Source organism: Fringilla coelebs (genome assembly GCF_963513975.1).
Source record: "Fringilla coelebs genome assembly, chromosome: Z".
In the NCBI taxonomy this organism is placed as follows: Eukaryota; Metazoa; Chordata; class Aves; order Passeriformes; family Fringillidae; genus Fringilla; species Fringilla coelebs.
In genome coordinates this window covers 35,112,528-35,133,279 of record NC_140031.1, presented here as the reverse complement: position 1 = coordinate 35,133,279, position 20,752 = coordinate 35,112,528, and the positions used below count along the sequence as shown (strand labels likewise).

Genomic DNA, 20,752 nt, shown 5'->3' with positions numbered 1-20,752 from the left:
GAAAAGTGTAGTGTTTAATAATTTGTGTCATCCTTTTTAGTTAATACAGTTTTTCATTAATATAATTTTAATGAGTAAATAGAAATCTTAAAAAGTACTATTTTCTGTTTGGGCTGGGGCACAGGGGGTGATGGTAGTTATATGACCTTCCTCATTAGGAAATAAAGGCTCTTGATTTTTATTTCAAAACTGAGTGCTTAATGGATGGTCAGTTGTAAATCTGTTTGTTTCCTTGCTTGTCTTATTCCAGAGAAATACATTTGGATTATAAATCACATGAGGTTACACTTAATTGGGAGTCTTTGTTACTGTCTGTCACTGGATATATCTGAGGTGGTGCTGGGAGCTGTTTCTCTTTTCATGCCCTTGAAGGAGTTCAGAATTAAAAGTTCTGAGGAATGTAACTCTTGTATAAGGGGACATACATAGAAAATAAGACAAGAGTTCTGACTGCCTGTTATTCAAAGACATGCAGGATGGCTTCTGAATGACACATCCATGAAATTGCACTCCCATGACAAATACTTGAAGAGTTGTGAGCTTCAGTCCTGAAGATAAGCATGCCTGGCTGTCCAACTGTATTTTAACTATGATTTCTCTAAGATGCAATACTCAGACCCAATGGCATCTCTTTTAAGTGTGTTTCTAGATTGTAGATAAGTTGATTTTGGTGCATAAATACAAAACAGGAAGAGTCAGTAAGGATGGTATATTTTACACATCCTGCAAAAATTTCAGTTGATGTCCAGTCATTAAATACTTCTAAGAAACACAAAGGAGAGATAGCTAATTGTTCCAAATTCTGCCCTTAATAAAATTGTAAGTGTGTCTAGATTCATAGCTGAAAATGAGGACAAAATTAGAACCAGAGGACATAATATACTAATTACATTAATAGTATTGTAAATTAAGTAAATATTTAATCAGTCTGGTGTGATGTGACAAAGAACAACATATTATAAATTAAATTATTAGATGTTTGACCTTTTCAGTTTTTCAAAAAACTCCAGTAGGATTTAAGGTGAGATAAAAAATGAAGGAATCATTTTTCTCTTAAATGGACTTATGATCTATTATCTCTTGTGGGTCACATTCTAGCTCTGAATTATGCCAGCAGTTTTGGTGAAAATAGCCATTTTATTAAATGGCACGGTTTAGAACTTTTTCTTATGTTTAAAATCAACATATTTCTTTAAATAAAGTTAGTTTTTCTAGATTTCCAGGATATGCTGCATTTGAGTATTTGTTAAAGATAGCTTTTTTTCAACATATCAAATCTCAGCCTCTCAGTGCAGTAATTAGAAAAATGAGTTCCAACTTTGTAAGACAACCATAACCACTTGCAGTTAGGGAAGAACTAGAGACATAACAGTATATCTGTAATATGAAGTTCTATAAAAAAGCAAGTTTATAATCTTTGCACATCTAATTAAGTATTTAGAAACAGCAAAATAGAGAACAGTGTTTATTGAAGCTTGTAGATATTTATTAGCGCACTAAAGTCTTAAGGTAAATAAGATATCATATAATTTATATAGCTCTGTGGTGGTTATGTATATTTTTTTTTCCTAGGGTTCTGAGATCAAAGCCAGAAAAGACAGAATATAATTACTTCAGTTCAGCTAAATTAATTAATTACTAGACTAAGTGAAAATTAGAAATTTTCTAAACTATCAAAAAGTAAATGCTATCTTTCCTGAGGTATTTTCAGAAGCTGTGAAGCAACAGAGGCATTGAAGTATGCATTGATAAAAGATAATTTTTATATGTAAGTCATTATGAGTATTGTGAACATTGCCCAAAATATATTGGGGGGAAATGTCAGTTTAGATTATTCTCATCAGAGATAATACATTTTGATTAAATTGAAAAATGTGAAATTCTTACAGGATTGGAGGGACTTTATGAATTGCTGTGGTAAGAGGAGATTGTTATTGAGTACTGTACGTTTTAAAAAATACCTTTCGTTTTAAATACCTTTTAAAGTTTGTACCACACCTTAAGAAATTACATTTTATTTAGCTGAAGCCAAAATTGGTAATTTTAATATCATAATGCCATGGAATTTAAATTAAAACAGTAGCACCTTCCCTTTTATCATCAAACAGTCACTCAGTTTTCATTGAAGTTTTATTAAAAGTACCATCTTCTTTAATCCATGTATTTAGAGATTTTATCTCAGATTTCAGTTCTCGTGGAAAAGGATTGTAATATATGTAGCAGGCAGGAATGGCTTAAGAATTCTGAGATTTTAAAATAATAGGAAAATTGATTTTTGGCTTAAGAAATCCTAGACACAATATCCTAGAGGTCTTTTCCAACATAAACCATTCTGTGCCTTCAAGCTGTGTCTAATATTGCTATTACTTCCTGCCTGTTCTCCTTTCACACATCTTAAGGTGTTTTCTAGGATCTGTCTCTTCTGAGAGCTTGACAAATGCTGTATTGCTCAGTGGACATTAAAAAAAAAGATGCCATAAAGATTACTTCTCCATCTTTTGTCTACTGGTTTTTATTTCCTTACAATGTGGTTTGTCTGCTTTAAGGACCTGCATTATCTAACCTGATATGAAAACCAGATTGAATCTTTTTTGTTCCAATCTTGATCAGTCCCTTTTTAAATATTCTAACACAGATTTTTGCATGAGGTGCAATTGTCTTCATTCAGAACTGAAGGAGTTCTTTGGAAACTTGTCTAACCTTTCTCCATTGTGCTGCAGTGTGACATACAGTGTTATAGCAGCCAGGTGTGTGAAGATTGCTGCTTGCACTGGTTGAGAATTCTGCTGCTGTAACTTTACGCTCTGTCATTCTGTCTTCAGCATCTCATTGTCTTAACAGCTTTTTATCCTGAACTTACCAACTTCTGAAGCTGTTACTTAAAAAGTGCAGCTGTGATCCTCTATCAAGTCTTCCAGGTTTCTGAAATGTAGAATAGCAGGTTCATTTACCAGTACCAGATGTTTACGTCACACTAGCAGTGAGAAGGCATAGTTTTGTAATTTGACATGTGAACAGAACCAGTGGGTCTGGAGGTGGCATGAGCAACATTTCCAATAGCCATTGCACATATCTTTCAGGAATTCAGGGGGTCTCAGACAAGCTACAACATCTATATCTCTGAAGCACAAAGGGACCTTCTGACTGAGTCTTTCATGGAAGCAGCATGGAGCTAAATACTCCAGGAAGAAAGCTGCTCTTAAAAACGTTTTGTCCAAAACATTACCAACAGGGGATCATTAAAGTGGCTTAATAGTCTGTAAATACAGTGGCCATCAGTAAAACTGTTTCTGATTTGTTGTTCCTGTATCATGAGGGCTGAAAGCCGAATTGTTTGTTTAGAGAGGTAGGATCTCCATCTTGAAGAGAGATGTTAAAAGCTTGTCCGAACACAGACATGAGTAAAATGTTATGATGACAAAGTTTGTCCTGCTGGGAGCAAGGAGTTGTACCTGATGATTTCCATGTAAAGATCCACTCCAATGTAATTTCTTCTTTAATTCTAGAAAAAAAATTGTATGACATGTGAAAGGAATGTTTTTTCTTTTTTTCCTTGGTGAGCATCTTTGTAATCTTGTCATAAGGTTTTTCCATAGCTTCTTTAATACCCCTGAAGAGCCCTACTTTATTTGGCATTGGATATCTGCATTAATGTAGCTACCTTCACAATACTTAATTTACACTGAAGAACTCTATTGCAATTTTATCACATGAAGGCAGAACAGGATATTAAGAAAATTAGGGCTTCAGTATCTCAGCCACAACTACAAATTGAAACTGAACAAACTTTGTAGAGTGATTTTCTGCAATGTTTTTGTGCTTCAAGTAACTGAATAAAGGCACTGTTCTTTTGATTGGTGGAAAAATTTGTTGTTTGTAGATTGCCCCACAGAGGAAGAATCAATGTTCCTTGGCTTCTTAAAAAATATTGCAGTTAAAATCTAATTTATTAAAATTTATTAAATTTTTATTAAAATAATTACATGAAACCTAGGGCTTACAGCTTAAATTTTAAATCTGAACAAAAGTACATCTGCAAAACAGATGAGCCTAGACAGAACTTGTGTAGTGGTAATTTGTGTAATACATTAACAGGTGACAAACTGGTACAGTGTTCCAGTCACACTTTGTTCCGAGGTGCGCAAAAATAAGAAATAGCAGGAGGCTGCACAGTTCAGAGTATGTTTACTCTTCAAAGAGGCAATTATCTGAACAACATATTTCATTTTTTCATCAGAACTCTCATGCTGTTCACATTTGAGCATGCTTCCACTTCTCTTCCAGCACTTATTACTTATTCTCAGGTTAGTCATACATGGCTTAGCATGAAGGCTGAAAGAAAACAATTCTGAGATCAGAGGACTTCAGTCCTTCTACATCATAAATAAATGTAATGCTTCATTTGGCTGGTTTTTTCATCAACAGCCAACAGTCCAGAACAATTGAGCATATGCAGAGGGGTAATACAAACTCCCAGTTAGAATTAAAATCCTCAAATAGTCTTCATACTTACTTACTTTTTTTTTTTTCCCATGGGAAATCAAATCTCCAGAATTTATTGTTTATTTGGAAACTTGAGAAAATAGCACATTAACTACCTGTGTCAAACCTCATTGCTGGAGGTATTGTATCTCTTCGTACCTGTCCACATGAAGAACCTTTCAAATGTATACTATCAGTGCTGGGAAAGGTTTTCATTAGGAAGAGTCAGAGCCTCTCTCTTTTGTTGAAGTGGGTGGTTCGTAATGGAAGTAGGGGGGTTGGATGATCATGAACTAGCATACTGAGGCTGCCAGAAATGTTGCTTGTAAATGTTTTTGCTACTGGCAAAGATGTGTCTGTTTTTTGTTAGGTTTGTTTGTTTGTGGGTTTTTTTGTTTTGTTTTTGTTTGTTTTCTCTGAATAACCAGTCAGAACTATTTGATAAAAGAGCTTTTTTCAGGGACAATTTGATATTATCCCTGAAATATTTTCACTGATTTTTCTCAAATATATGTAGATATTATGAAAATAGCCAATTTTGGCATTAATGTTTTATTACAAAAAATAATTCAAGAGCCATTTTTGCATTTAAAAAATTCTTGACAGCAATACTTGAAGCATGTTTTATGACTACGTTATAGAACATTTTTGCTTTGGACAGTATTTTTGGGTTTTGATGGTTGTTGAACATGCTGATTTAATGGATTTCAGCTGTTGCTTGCTTCATCTGTGTCTCTGCTGGGTACATAAAATTGCTGTGTACTTTCAAGTGCGGTGTTGCAAATTCAGTTTGTTGGAGAGTTGAGAGTTCTTCTTCCAGGTGATTGAAAAATACAGTTCTTATCGACGGAGACATCTTCCCAGTCCTCTACCAGAAGCTGTTTTTTTCAGGCTAGTTTACAGAAAGATTGAAGACAGTGAATAAAATAAAGGAATTATTCCTGAGCTCTATTTGAAATGGCCTCTGACTGCCTTGGTGTTACTCATCAAAATATTTGTACAACCATTGCAGTTTTTACTTAGATGACTAGTTACAGCAGTAAAGCTACGAGATTATACTTAATACTGGTGGCAAAAATGTGAAGCACTTCCAATATTGATACTGTATTTACTTTTTTACATAGTGGAGGACTCTGCACTTACCTCCCACTTCCTCATTTCCTCTACTGTTTCCCAGGTTTTGCATAGCAGCTTCATTAAATTTTTAGCCAGAAATACACAGTAGGTCTTTCTGTTCAGCTTGACATTGCTTCTATGAAAGTAATTGCTGGAGGTCTTAGTTGGATAATAGAGACATTCCGAGTTAATATAGATTTGTACATAACCTTTCATTTTGGATGGTTTTTTTGTCAACCAAAATAATAAAGTCCATGACAGTGACACTAACCTTTTGAAATATTAGCCTCTGCTTTTTCTGAAGCTTTCTTGCATCAGTATCTCATTTTCTATCATTATCATCTCTGAATGCCCTCTGATTCAAATAAGCATTTTTGCCAGCATACGCAAGTTGCATACACAGAGCAAGTAGTTTACTGAAAAATCCGTGTTTGTGTACCTCCTTGCCACCTTGTCTCTCACTCCATTCCAACAAAATGTAGTTCCTCAGAATATGGGAAATCCTAATTTTTCTAACAGACACTGCTTGAATTGCTAACATTTTTTTAAAAGAAAAGTAATTACTACATTTTTCATTCAGAGTGTGAGTTACAGTACGCCCACTAGATGCCACTCTAGGTAGTCATAAAGACAGTAATGGGTGAAACTCCACTAGTGCTTCTCTGTTGTTTCAGATTAATATTTTAGTAAGTGTTTTCTGTCAAAGCACTGCTTGTTAGCTGGGAAATACTGCTTTCCCTTCACTCAGTACTAGCTGATACAGCTTTTAAATGCTGTTTTAGCAGTCTTGCAGGTATTCTTCAGGATCTGACAGTTGAGTGCTTATAAATTACCTCAATTTTGTTATTTCTCTAATTGTAGGAGTAATTGCATTTTTCCAGAGCAACAGATAGGAAAGAGAATTTCAGTATTTACACCCAAACTAGAAATCCATCATTTAATATGAAAATTGAAAGTGTACTTATAAAAATAAAATTGGAAGGAAGTGTACTCGTTTTTAATCCATTAAAATTTAAGGAAGAGTAGGTTTGCATTTGGATAAAAATGTGGGGAAACATGGTTTATACTTCTGCTTGTATTTGTGTTAATGTTTAATGGTTGTACAAAAACTTTCCAGCATAAAATCTTTTATATAAGAGGTACATGACAGAAAGAAATTCCATTTTATTTTTGTTTCATAGAAATATATTTCTAGTCATAAAACTGGACAGTCATGTAATTCATTAGTAAGTACAGTGTTTTTTATTGATATTTATTTAAATATTAGGATAACTTTGTCCAAGATTATATAACCTGTTTATAGTTAACAAATTCACTATTGGAGTATATCTGCTGTATTTCTTACTCTATTTCGTAATGATATTTTTACACTGGACTGGCAACTTTGTCAGGTTGTATGGAAGATGGAGAATTTACACTGGCATCTGTATGTCCTAACAAGAAAAATAGAGGAAACAGCTGGTGATATCAATATGTTTTTATGTAATTTGGGATTGATTGCAGGCAAAAACTGAGCAGGGAACTTGCCCAGGCCAGCAGATCTTTAGAGATGGTGAAAACAGTAATCCTACTGCTAATATTCCATGTGCCAAGCCAGGGAGGCTATGGTGAGCTGTTGCTGCTGTTGAACAGAGGTTGCTGTTGAAGGCTGGCTTGAATGCTGACATTGGCTGTCAGCTACTGAGAAAGCCTTGAGCCTCATCCAGATACAGATTTCCATACATTACTTATTCAAGTTTCTATCTGCAGCATTTCTTATTGAAGCTGAAATAAGATTTTTCTGGAAACAATTTGGTGACACAGAGCTGCTCATAAAAGGATATTAAGTACTTGGACAAACTAGTAAATATTGCCTGCTCCCCATTGTTGCTGGTTTTTGGTTTTTTGTTTGTTGTGGTGTTGTTTTTTAGGGGGGTTGGTTTGTTTGTTTGGTTTGGTTTTCAAGAGCCACACTGTCTTGCTTGGTTTGGCAAAGCTTCCTTCATGTTGCGTCTGACAGAAGGTCAGATCCCCAGTGCTAGTCTCTTTCCATACTCCTTGTAATCCTGTCCCTACTTCCAGGGAAAATACTGTAACATGAAACTATCTTTTATACAAGAAATAGTGCATCCTGTTAAAGAAAGGTTTTTTTTTTCAGAACACCAGTTCAACTATATGATCTTGTGATTAATTAAACTGATAAAAAATATTATGGCACATATATTCAATAAAGGAAAAGAGTAAGTATTGAAAGGAGTGAGCTATCATTAGAAACAGAAAACCAGTTAAAGACAAATTTTAGAGGATAATAAGCAGTATTGGAGGAATTTACTGTGGCATAAAAATTGTTTTTATCTGCTGTGACAACCGTAAAAGTTGAATTGCCCTTAGTAATTGGATAAACAGAGAGATGAAAGACAGCAGAAAGTTAAGCAGAGATTGATAAGTCAAAAATTAAACACTTCAATTTTTTTTCTTAATCAGTCAATTATAGTCAATTAATTAAACCATTCTTATAGCAATTTAATCTGTTATGGCAAACTGCATTTCTTTATACAGGCAGATAAAATTTACTTGAAAATCTCTAGGCCATTTTTCAATTCCTACAAAACATCTGCAGACTACAGATATAAATGACAACATATCAAAATGTCAGTTTACTGTCCTTAACACAATTTGCTTCGATTTCCCTTTGAAATAATTTGCAAAGGGTTTATAAATACAATTTCACAGTCACCTAATCTGTTGAGAAAAGCATGAAGGGTCCAGAACCAATGTCCTGTGAAGACAGTGTGAGAGACCTGAGCTTGTTTAGTCTAGTGAAGACCCTAGTACTTGCCAACAAGTATTTCTGGAGTTGCAGGTGTGCCATGGAGCTAAACTTTTTGAGGTGAACCATATAACAGATATAACTATACTAGGTAGTTCCTTTTGCCTTTTCTTAAGGTCTTGTTAAGAGATGAAGTCTATATAGAATGTTGAGAAGAAAATACCATCTTATTAACAGTTTGTCTAAGGAGTTAAGTTTTATGTTCAGCTGCGTTGACATTAGAGTTTCTTTCCTTTCAGAGTGAAATCCTGGCACTGCTGAAATCAATATGAGTCATGAGATCTGACTGCATGAAAGCAAATGTTTTATTAGTCTGCATTAGTTTCTCAATATATAAACTCAACTATTTATACAACAGCAACATGCAATAAAGTTTAACAGACCAAATCATCAGCTTTTACTACAAAATTGAATTAGCTTACTACTTATTTTTTGTTTTCCTTTTTTGTTTTATGTTTGGTGTGGGTTTTTCAAGCTCCCATTCATTTTTACGCTGGCATCTCTAAAATGCAGATTAATGGGAGTAAATATACACTTACGGCGAAACTTTCTGAATTATCTGACAGATTGTTGTATGGCTCAGCAACACCAGAATCTGCAGGATTCATGTTCTTGTCATCCTCTGGAGTCCCATTTCATGGTGAAACAACCTTTTCAGGGGGCTGCAGCTTTAAATTTTAATAATAGTAAAAGGAGTAAGTTAGTTCCTGTGTTACAAACCATATTTGCTCTGACTCTGTATTAACCACATCAAGTCAGCCTAACAGTTTGGAGCTAATCTAGTTGTAACATTATTCTACAATGGCAAAAGTTTTACAAATAAAATAACTATAGGCTTTGCTGGTATTTCAGCTATAATGCATAGTGGTTTCAGGAGCCGCTAAGAAGTTAAAGGCTAATCCAATAGCGCTGTTATCAAAAATCAGTAAAAATAAATGCAGCCCCAGTGTAGCATTAAGAACCAGGCATTCTTCATTTGGCCAAATGCACAAGGGTGTAGCTCCTCCAAATACTGTGAATGCTGAGTATAGGACATTTTATCTTTATATACATATATATATACGTATTTTACATACATATTCATTAATTTTCCCAGAATAAGCATACATATGATCATAATTTCCCCAAAATCCTTGACATGTGGTCCCTTCCCTCTGTACATGCATTCTTTTGTCCTGCAGTTCTCTTTGGTGGTAGCTGCTGGTCAGCAGCCCCAAAGTCATACTTGACTGCCTGGTAAAAGTTAACATAACTGGGCTGGCTGGTTGCTCTCTAGCTTTTCTTCTACAGAATAAGCATTGTGTTCTTCCATAGGCTAGTGGGTTCTGAACAATAAGCATTGTATTAGTCCAGGTGCAAATAATTCTTCATCTGGCAACAGTGCTAGAAACAAAGTTAATAATTTACAATTTTTTAAAATTCAATGTCATAAACCTTGGATGTTGACAGAATATTCTCAGATTTTAAATTTACTTGCAGTTATTTTAAGCTGATCTCTAAGAATTGCTGAACTCAAGATTTGGAAAAGGCAAATAAAATAAATAATGTTCTTAAAGCTTGAATTGGTTGTCTTGTGTTGTTGTATATGTCTCTACCATGAATGACTTGCATTTCAATTACCACCAGTGTGTTGGCTGATTGTAACTGTTCAGATTTAGCAAATGTTCTTGTTACAACTTCCATATTTGTGAGTAGTGTTTTAAAGAATACTTACACTTAACTAGCTGAATTTGCAAAAGGAAGATGCCTGAATATTTAGTTTACTGTTTGCTTATTACTTTAAATTTAATTAGTTGGATCTTATGTATTGTAGGAAAGTGCAAAACAAGAAATGGATCCTTTTGCCAAATGGAGTGAAAACACATGAATTTATTAAAAAAATAAAAATTTCATGACCACCAAAATTCTGCTCTCTTTTTTTATTCCAGAATCGAATGGAAGAAAGCAAAGCACTCTTTAGGACAATTATCACATATCCATGGTTCCAGAACTCTTCAGTTATTCTGTTCTTAAATAAAAAAGATCTACTAGAGGAGAAAATTATGTACTCCCATCTAGTTGATTATTTTCCAGAGTATGATGGTAAGTATAATGACATGCTGTGTCTACACTGTAGTACTGGCAAATTGTGCTAGCGTTGACCAAGTGCTTGACAGATGGATACTTTGGTATATTCCTTTAAATATACTAAAAAATTGTAAAATGTGATTGAACTTTTGTGGAATTTTTAGACTGCTAAGATTTTGGTTTGTACTGTAATGACTTGTGGGTAGGATAGCAGAACCTCTATTGGGAAATTGTTGACTTTTAGATGAGTATTGTCATATTAGTAGTGAACCACTTTTTGTCATTTTTCAAAAGTTAGGGTGAGGGTTTCAATTGAAATACAAGAGTTAAAATTAAATAGACACATATTCCTTAATTGTACATATAATCGTCTATATTTTTGGTGTTTTGAGGTTTGCTTTTATATAAGATTGAATACCAAAGGGGAAGTGTCATAAGCTCTCTGTAACATTCAGAGAAACAAGCAACCACCACTTCCACTCTTTTATTGTACCTTTTACAATTGTGCTTTAATTTTACATTGATTATGTGAAGTTAATGTGTTTGTCCATAAAAAAAATTGTGGGCTATATAAGTGTTTCTATTAAAGCTGTGCTTCCAGGAAGTTCTCATGAGGGGAAAAACTACGTATTTTGAGGTAACTGAGGAGGAGGCCTCCGTAATAGAGAAAAATCAAACTCATATAATAAGAGGTCTAAAGAACAAAATGTTCCTTTTTTTTTAAAGAGAGAATCGATTTTGTCCCACTAGGAAGGAATAGCGGATTGGGAAGCTGAGAAAAAGATTAAAACTCTCATGTTCAAATATGGAAAGTAATAATGGGAAAAATGTACTTGTTTTCTCTTCAAGAGAACAGTAAAAAGTCTGCAGGATCAGATCATATTATTTATTATTTATGAGTCAGTGTAAATTTAGTTTCATAGTAAAATACAGAAGAGAACTAGCAATTGAATAGAAATATGTTTATTCTTTTGAATTTAATTTGTGTAACAAGTTCCCTAGACAACATCCCAAAGGTAAGTAGACCCTACAGTCTGCTCTTGTTACCTCCTCTCAAATGTTGACAAAGCCTGTCTAAAGCGCTTGTCCAGGAAAAAAAAAAAAATTCAAACAGTTTGTAGAAACTTTGTTTCTCTTCTCCTTTGTCATTGGTAAGGGGAAAACCCTTTATGGACTATCAAGGATGTGGGACCTGCAAGTCTTCAAGAATCGTTTGTTTCCTAATTCTGTAGATCTTGCAGGACCTAACTCTAGAGACAAAGTTACAGTTTGATGTGATTACTTCTTGTGTCAGGGTGGAGTCTGTGGCTTGCAGAGGTCACCATGTGGTCCCTTCTTCTATCCCAGGGTACTGGGGATGTGGGAAGTGGGAGAACTGAGGAAGGCATCAGAAATAGTTATTTTTCAGCTGGATTACTTCTTTCATCTTCAGAAGGGAGAGAGCAGACTAGGGATGAGAACTGCTGGCCAGGGTGGCAAATTGGACAGATTAAATTAAGGAGTTAATTAATTAAGGAGTTCTGCTGCCCAGTGCATTTGAAAGGGAGGCTGAGCCATGCTCCTAGGTCAGTGTGTCACATGAAGACACACTTAGTATGCTCACAGGCTGGGAGAGGGAGAGAGGGCAAACACAAAAAGAGGCTGTAGTTGGTAGGAAAAGAAGAGAAAAATACTGACGTAGCACTTGTTACATAGATCTTCATGGTATCATATAGAGCTAGTCATTGAAAACTGCTGATTAGGGAGGGCAGTGGGCAAGAAAGCTACTAAGTCATATAATAGTTCTTTTCTGGGTTTCTTAGACCAGAACCACTTTGCCATCTAAATTTGACATTAATTCATTCAATTTTTTTAAGTTCCTGAGGTCATAAACATACTTCTCTGTGCTTGAAGTCAGATAAAAGTTTAAATAACATAAGAGTAGAGGTGCGCAAATTTGGGTATATCTCTGAATAGGCCAATAGATCTTGAGAAAATGCTGTGTGTAACTACTGTAAAACTGTTTAACAAAATTCTAGGAAACTATCTAGAAAACTAAGTGATTTATTTTGATGAAATCGTTGTCTTTGGAAGCCCAAGAATTTTCTTCATAAATACTCACATATGTATGTGCTATTATGAGACTTAATATTGCTGCTCTTTATCTATAATAGAGTCTGGTGTCCAAGCTAAAGGCTAGAGCCAGTTGTGTTTTAGAAGCCATAGAAGTGTTGGACAGTCCTCTGTCCTGCCTCAGAGGACTTATTATCTGTTTACATCCCTAAATCTCAGAAAATGTGTAATATATGTATATATGTGCATATTTGTACATCTGTTCTCGTGCATACACCCATTTACTGCCAAAGCTTACTCCTCCTCCACATAGATTTGCAGCACACCAGAAAGTATGTGCTTTCTCTTAATACATTTCCTTCCTAAATTTTAGTTACACAAATTGGAAGTGTTACAGATTTTAAGTGTGAAGTATTAAAAATAAGGTCTGTTATCCAGTTGGTGAACTGTGTGGACGTGTGCTGGGCGCCAAACTGTTCTTCAGTAATCGTAAAATCAATAGAGCTACAAATAACAGCTGGATGCTGGTATTTGTATTGCTGTGTAACAGCAGAACTAATGAAGAGAATAAGAGGAGGCAACTGCACAGAAAATGTATATTCTGTAGAAACCCACATTTCAGAAACACAAGAGCAAGGGAACAATGACTTTTGGTGGCAGCACTAGAATAATGGAACAGGATTCACCAGCATGTGGCTTAAGTTCTTACTTCTGCACTTCTCTTTTGGCTGTGAGCACGAATGAATCCTCACTATTCCAGGGAGGAAGTAATTATGTTTCCTTCTGCAATAAGCTGAAAATGTAGTTTGGTTAGATTGACTCTGTCCTTCTGAGAGTTACAACTTTAATTTAGAGCTCATAGGATCATTAGAATACATAATTTAGATACCAACTAAAATACTAGATACTTTAAATTGGTTAGAACATGGGCCTTTTACAGTCAACAGTTTCAGCTGGAGAGTAGCTGGGTGTTTTATTATCACTTAAAGTGAGTTCTATTGATGACAGTGTCAGACTCAGTTCAGGATATGATTTCTCTATGCTTCCTACTAAATTCCATATAGAACTAGTAAACTTAAATAAACTAAAATGACTGAAGTATAATATAAATATAGTAGGTTTAGACTGACAGTCACCATTTCTACTAAGTTTTAAAAGATTTAATTATATAGGTAATTATTTTATTTTCATTCTATGCATTTATAAATCACCTGGTTTAAAACAGGTAATTTATCTTGGTAAAGAAAGAAGATAGTCAGCAGTGAAAGAGTAGCTCTGATTTGCTGAATGTCTGAAATTTCTTTCCCTCTTTATTTTTAATAGTTCCTACCACAAGGAATGCAGCCAATATATGATAATATTGATTACTAAAAGGTTCCCCATCTTCTTTTAGGTGGCGATCACAGACTAAGCCTTCCTTATTTTCTTTTAAAGTAGTGGAAATACAAAGTTGACTTAAGTAAACTGAACTTCTCTTGCAGGACCACAGAGGGATGCACAGGCAGCACGAGAGTTCATCCTGAAGATGTTCGTAGACCTGAATCCAGACAGTGACAAAATTATCTACTCTCACTTCACGTGTGCTACAGACACAGAGAACATCCGCTTCGTCTTTGCTGCTGTCAAGGACACGATCCTACAGTTAAACCTGAAGGAGTACAACCTGGTCTAACTGTACCTGGGGCATCCTCCAAAACCAACTTTCCGTGATTGAAGATATACAAGAGGGACTGTATTATAATCTGTGAAAACAATTTGCATAGTACTAATTTATTGCCGGCCTAGACTCTGTGAATGTCCACAGAGTTTGTAGTTAATATTATGATTTTATTTAAAGTATATGGAGGAAAAACAAAAGATGCTGAAGTACATTCACAGCACATTTCCTCATTTTTTAGGCAAAACCGTGTGACTCAATGTGTTTCAAATTCTCATTCGTACATTTACAAAGGATAGCAGTTTTTTGCTATTGAAGCAAAATCAAGCTGGTTTCCTCTTTACCTGACCCTTTCTCTTCCCCTCCTTTCCTACTCCCCTTATCTTTTAAAAGGTACAATGGCCTTTTTTTTCCCCCAGTTGCATTCCTGGGTGAAATATTTTCTGTTGAATGATTTGGTCAGGAAAACACTATCATCACTGTTTAAGTCATCAGTCATTCTAATTTTACAGTATGTACTTTGAAGGATCAAAAAGTATTGATACTGTGATTTTTAAATTCTTTACATGGGTGTCTTCATTCTGTCTTCATTTCTGAGACTAGAATATTTGGATTGCAAAACAGAATTGCAGTTGTCTAAAGATAATAAATGTAACCATAGTTTTACAGTTAAGAAAGGTGCACAAAAGACGGCAATGAAGTAATTAAGACACAATCTGGGATGTACATGGAATATGTTAGAACCTCTTTTTAATTGCCATGTGCCATTTTTTTCTCTCTTCTTTTGTTCACAAATGCCAAATAGAAAAGTCATAGACACTACATTTTCCTCAGTGGCTGCAGCCTGAAACAATGTTTTTCTCAGTTGTATGGGGTGTTTTTTCTTGAGTTAGAGCTTTTTTAAGTGTTTGTTTTCCACAGGAGAAAAAATATTTTATTGTACAAAATTCGTGTTGCCAAATCTGGCTTTTTATAAAACCAATGCGCTTGAAACTTAAGATACTGATTGAAATGCCAAATGGATGATGGGTTGGGAACTGACCGGATTGAATCGACTGCCAAATGATTAACACACAGTTTCAGCTCATGTGTTCCCTTTTTTAGAAAGTGTACCATTTTCTAATGCCAAAACCAACATGTAAGTGAATATTCTATAAGGTGTACTGTGCACTCACATGTAGTCTAGGAATTTAAAGACAATTTAGATCTCTCATTTTGTAAGTTATGATATGAGATTGTTTTCTGTAATAATGTCAAGGCACCTTCAGTTGCATTACGAGAAGTTATTGATGAGAGATCACGTTCAGGAACCTTTTCTGATAAGGTTGATTGTTAATTGATTCACAGGCATTTCATAGGCTTTCATACAAAAAGCCTCTCTCAGTGTTCTTTAGAAGAGATTTATAAATGTAAATGAAGCAGTGACAAAATCATTGTTGAAATTTAAATGTGCAATTTTTAACAACAAAAGTGCAGCACACATTGATGAGCCTTTATTCTGCAGCTGGGGTTGAAAGGTTTTTTGACTAGGTGCATGGTTGCTAGCAAGGAAACTCTGTATAGAGTTCAGACATGTAATTGGATTGATTATCTATGATGACAACTGGCACTAGAGTGCACTTAACAGAAAAACGGCTGCCACATAGCAGCAGATGGGAGGTGGAAAAAAGAATGGTTTATTAGTCGATTACCAAAGTTAACAATAAATACTAATGAGATATTTTTCATCCTTAACCCTCCCAAATTCAAAAGAACGATAATAAGAACAGTTACTATTTTTTGCTCCCTCTTAAAACACCTTGTAATTTAAAACTGGTTGTAGGTATAGTGCAATTATGAATGCTATAATCATTGTACATACATATATTTATATATATATATGGCAGCATCCATATTGGCTTTGTAATCATTAATTTTTGGCAAATTGAATGTGCTGTATTGATATGTATCTATGTAATTGTATTGTATGTCTTATAGCTAATTCACATTTTAAATAATGTTATTTTATTTACTTTTTTAAGAGAGAAGAATGTAAATTTTGTCAGTTTATTTCTGACTAGGGATTTGTTGTTGTTTTTATTTACAAAACAAAATACTATAGTACAGAGCGGTACTAGCATCGTGCTGTATAAAATCATTTGCACATTCCTGAGTAAAAGTAAATTGGAGACACCAAGACAGAAATTATTCACATTGAAAACAATGCTCAAATCTTGTCAGGGCTTTCTACAGCTGTAGAGAACAATCCTATTACAAGAACGTATGCTATTATATCTCGTATTGAAATTTGGGGTTTTTGATTTGACTGATTCACATTAGGTTATTTTCACTTTTCTGATAGTTTTATTGGAAAAGTAAATTCAGAGATATTTCAAACCATTGTACCCTAAGTACTAATGCATATATGCTGTTATCCTAAAAATACCATGATAAACTGCAAAACCTCAAATCAGTCTTTCAGAAACTGTGGAAATCTTAGGTATAAAAACAACAACTAAAAAGTCACTATTGTTAACGATTTTAAGGAGTTAAAGTGTTTTATTTAATGAAGCTAAAGCAGGTAGATCTAGATTATAAAAAGTGACACTGACATTCTGAATAGGGGATCAGAACAGTGAGTCTTTCTTACATACAGCTTAACAAAATTGGTCCTGATCATGCTATAAATGAACAGAGCTTCTGTTTTCACAGTTCCACTGTTTATAATATCCCTTTTTTTAACCTGGGAATACATTGCCCACACTGGATTCAGTGCTATAAATGGAACTGTAGCCAAAAAAGGAAGGGGAAAAAAAAATGTAGGGAAAAGAAAAAAAAAAGAAAAAAGAAAAAAAAGAAAAAAAAAAGGCAAACACAACGAAACAAAAAGCCTAGACAGTGGTGTCTGACAAAAGTTTGGGTTTTTTTAATTTGGTGGGTTTTTTTTTTTTTTTCCTTTATGGGATATTGGGTGGGGGAGAAGGAAATGTGGTTCCAAGTTTTGTACAAAAACAAAAGTTTACTCATGCTTTATAGTTATATTGTGATTGCAGAAGTTTTCAAGAGTGTGTGCCACTGGGCTATTTTCTGGTATTTTTTAGGTAAGTTGAACCTGTGGCAATGTTTAGATCATTTGAGCATGTTCTGGGAAAAAAAAATATTCGGCATGCCAAGGCAAGCTTTACATGAATCACCTAACACAGCATTGCAGTATGCCAGTTTACAAAACATTTTCTTTTTAAATAACACAGCTGTTCCCACTTGTAGTATATTCCATTGTGGTGGTGGTGGTGGTGGTGTTGCTGTTGTTTTAATTGGTGGTTTCTACTATGCCTTATAGTGCTTAAGTTCAGAAGTTTGTGCCTCTAACATGAAGCTGAAGGCAAAAACATGAAGACAGAAACCCTTTTAACTTTGCCAAAATGATGTGTTTTCATTGAATGTTATAAATGGGGGAGGAGGGAAGGAAAATGTCTTGGGAACCTGTGTATTCTAAATGTTCACTAGCACAAGAAAGCTGTAATATGTGTTTTACAGAAACCTGGAACTTGCCTTTTTCACAAATTAACTGTCACTGTCCTTACAGTTGTAGGATGATGCAGCTATAAGGGCAGTTTACTTTTTATAATTCAGTCTCTTTTGATTGTCACGGTGTATGGACTGTACTTTTTAATCATACTGCCACATGATTGTGAATAACTTTTTAAAGTTTGAAAATGGAGAAGAGACTTTTAATGCTGGATAACAGTCAGAATTGACTGCGTGATTTGCAAAAACTCTATATGGGGGAAAAGGGCTGCATATAGATTTTGCTAGACTCCCAGCCTTGAGTTGTAAGGTGCAGAAGACTTTCAGATTACTCAACCTCATTACCCTTTCCTTGTTAAACATTCTTCACAAAAGAATGAAATATTAGGAGAAAACAAAGACATGTTAACCCACATGAAAAAAATAAAATTTAGACATTTAATTTATTACATGTGCTGCTATTCTTGGAGCTCTGTGCATAGTTATCCTGCAGACCATTATATTAGTGAACTAATGAAGTGTTCACAGCATATTAACGAGGCCTACACATGACCTACCTCTAGTTAAGAGATTAGTAAAGTAGCTATGTTTTGGAGTGACTGACATAAGTAATTTAGCAAATTAAATATCAGGATATTTAAGTTAACCATGGTATTTTAGAAATTGACACTTTCACAAATACGATCCCTTTTTTGACATAAACCATAAATTCTAGAATTTAATAGACATTAAACAACTAAAGCCTTACCAGCTTATTAGTTTAGTAGAAGTCTTGCAAAACAATAACTTTAGTTTGAGAAATGGAGCTACAGATATTTCCTCTGTTTTGCCTTCTGGTTATCTGTAGTGTTTTGAGTTCTGTCAGTCAAAGAAGAAATTTTTCTAGTCAATACATTGAGGTCACAATTTAGATGATGAAAGAATTTTACTGTAGGTTTATCTTGAGCTTTTTCACAGGAGTCATACTGCAGGTAAGAAAGGAATAGAGATTTTGAAAACAGTGTCAAAAGATACATTGTTTTATGTAAATTATTTGAAGTTTTTTTGCTCTCAGAATACAGTTTAAGCTGATTTTCTCATTTACCATGCTGCAGGAAATCCTTATTTGACCAGTTCTTAATATTTTTTTTTCTTTAAAGGGAGGAGTGTCAGATGCATTTTTAAACTTAAGAGTATTTAAAAATAATATTTGCTGTTCTTAAAGGGTCACTTAAATGCATGTATTGTGTGTTGGTTGAGGGATGGAAATAGTTTTTTGAAAAACGAATATTAAACAGTTTCTGCCCCTCAAAAATGTTGTTGGTTAAAAATACAGTATTTTTTGCCATGTCTTCATACTATAGCACCTTCATTTCTTGAATTTTAGTTTTTCTGGAATATTTGGACTTACTGTTCTCCCAAAATGCTTCTTATTATGGTAAATGCTGGAGAGATGTATTACTCCAAAATTGCTTTTTAATTATACATGCTCCATCATAATTGTCTAAATATTACAATTTCCAGAGTATCTTTCTTACAGCCAGATGTTCAAAACATTTAGGGTTTGTTACAGTGAAGAAGGTAATGCAGCAGTATTATAAAAGTTCTGGAGTTTTTTTGGCTTGTGTACAATGAAAACTCAGAAGCATGGGAGAAACAAATAAAACTTATGTCTCAGGAAAAGAAAACCCATACTTTGCAGACAGGAAAATTTCTTAAGGAGTTTTGGATGATTGCAGTACTACTGCAAGAGTAGTGTGTTTCTTAGATGTTTTTGTCCACCTGTGTCATGATAGAAGTAACAGAAAGAGGCCTATGTGCTGCTTTTCAGGAGTTTGACTCATACCTGGTCAACAATCAGTGGATCTTAGATTGTCATTACTGAAAAAATAGTATTTCAGGCAAGTTGCAAAAATTAGTTGGTTCCCTATTAAGTTAACAAAACAGTTGAGGTAAGAATCTTGGAGTGCAAACTGTTTGCCTAAGCCAAGGCAAGAGTGAGTGGTTCCTCATTTTTCTTTCCAGTTGCAGAATGTATGGGAGAAGGATCAGTCACTAGGGAAGGATTTATTTTATGTCTATGTCTCAGTGAAGATAATGTCAACAAACTACAGTGTCATTGTGACCTTTAGATATGTGAAATAGATGTAGAAACTGTATCTGTGTGATAAGTTGTGCATAGTTGTGATTAAAGTCTTACATCAGATGCTATGATCACCTCACCCAATTACCAAGCACTTTGTAGGATACTGTCCCAAACATCTAGGAGTTCCAGAATATTTTAAAACTGCCACAAAGTACACAATTGCCAGATCCTCCGGAGCACACCTGGTATCAGTATCTGATATGAAGGCATCAGAACCCCCTCTCACAGCTCATTACTTTTAAAAGGAGCTACCCTCCAAGACCTCTGATCCTGGTTTTCATCCGCTCAGAGTTTTCTCTTTCCCTTATGTCAGCCCTGCTGCTTTGTCAATGAACTGGGTGGGAAAAAAAAAAACAAACAACACCTTAGTTTTGCTCTTCTTGCTTGGCTGCTTTATGAGTCTAATTTTCAGGGGTTTCAGCCAGTTTGGCTGACCAGTGATTCCAAGAAGTGCTGAACTGACCAAGTGGAAGGGGTAGAATTGTGTGGCCCAAAGGTTTAGAAATGAGGAAAAAAGAGAGTAACACTTTCCTTCCTGAAAACCTCATCCTAGACCTGTAGTTTCTAAACTCTTCATTTTATGCACTATTAGCTATTCTGGCTTGGAAGTGTTTCACTTTCCATTTTTAAAGGCCTTGATTGCATACTTATTCTAAAAAAAAAAAAAAAAAAAAAAGAAAAAGGAAATTACGGAACAAGGAAAACTTTCTTGCTCCCCTTTAAGAATCACAAGTTTTTGTGTACATGGACTAAATGCAACTGCAGTCAGACTGATGGCTGATGCCAAGAAATCAAACTTAGTGTTAAGGATGGAAAAATACAAAAATTGGACTTTAATTCATACCACCAAAAAAAACGCCCAAAACATAGCAAAATAAAAAAAACCAAACAAACCAAAATGTATTCTTTTCAAGTAAGCTCTAAAAAGAAAATGTTT

General features: G+C 34.6%; 1 protein-coding gene across 1 annotated transcript in view; it reads left to right on the top strand.

The window, feature by feature from the left end:
- LOC311165631 (guanine nucleotide-binding protein G(q) subunit alpha) overlaps positions 1 to 20,541 on the top strand; it is a 115,034-nt gene extending 94,493 nt beyond the window's left edge. The window contains exons 6-7 of the mRNA XM_084225793.1: positions 10,336 to 10,489; positions 14,008 to 20,541. Coding sequence (XP_084081919.1) covers positions 10,336 to 10,489; positions 14,008 to 14,198 — 345 coding nt within the window. The 3' untranslated portion in view covers positions 14,199 to 20,541. The remainder of the gene's footprint in view (positions 1 to 10,335; positions 10,490 to 14,007) is intronic.
- The last annotated feature ends 211 nt before the right edge of the window (positions 20,542 to 20,752 follow it).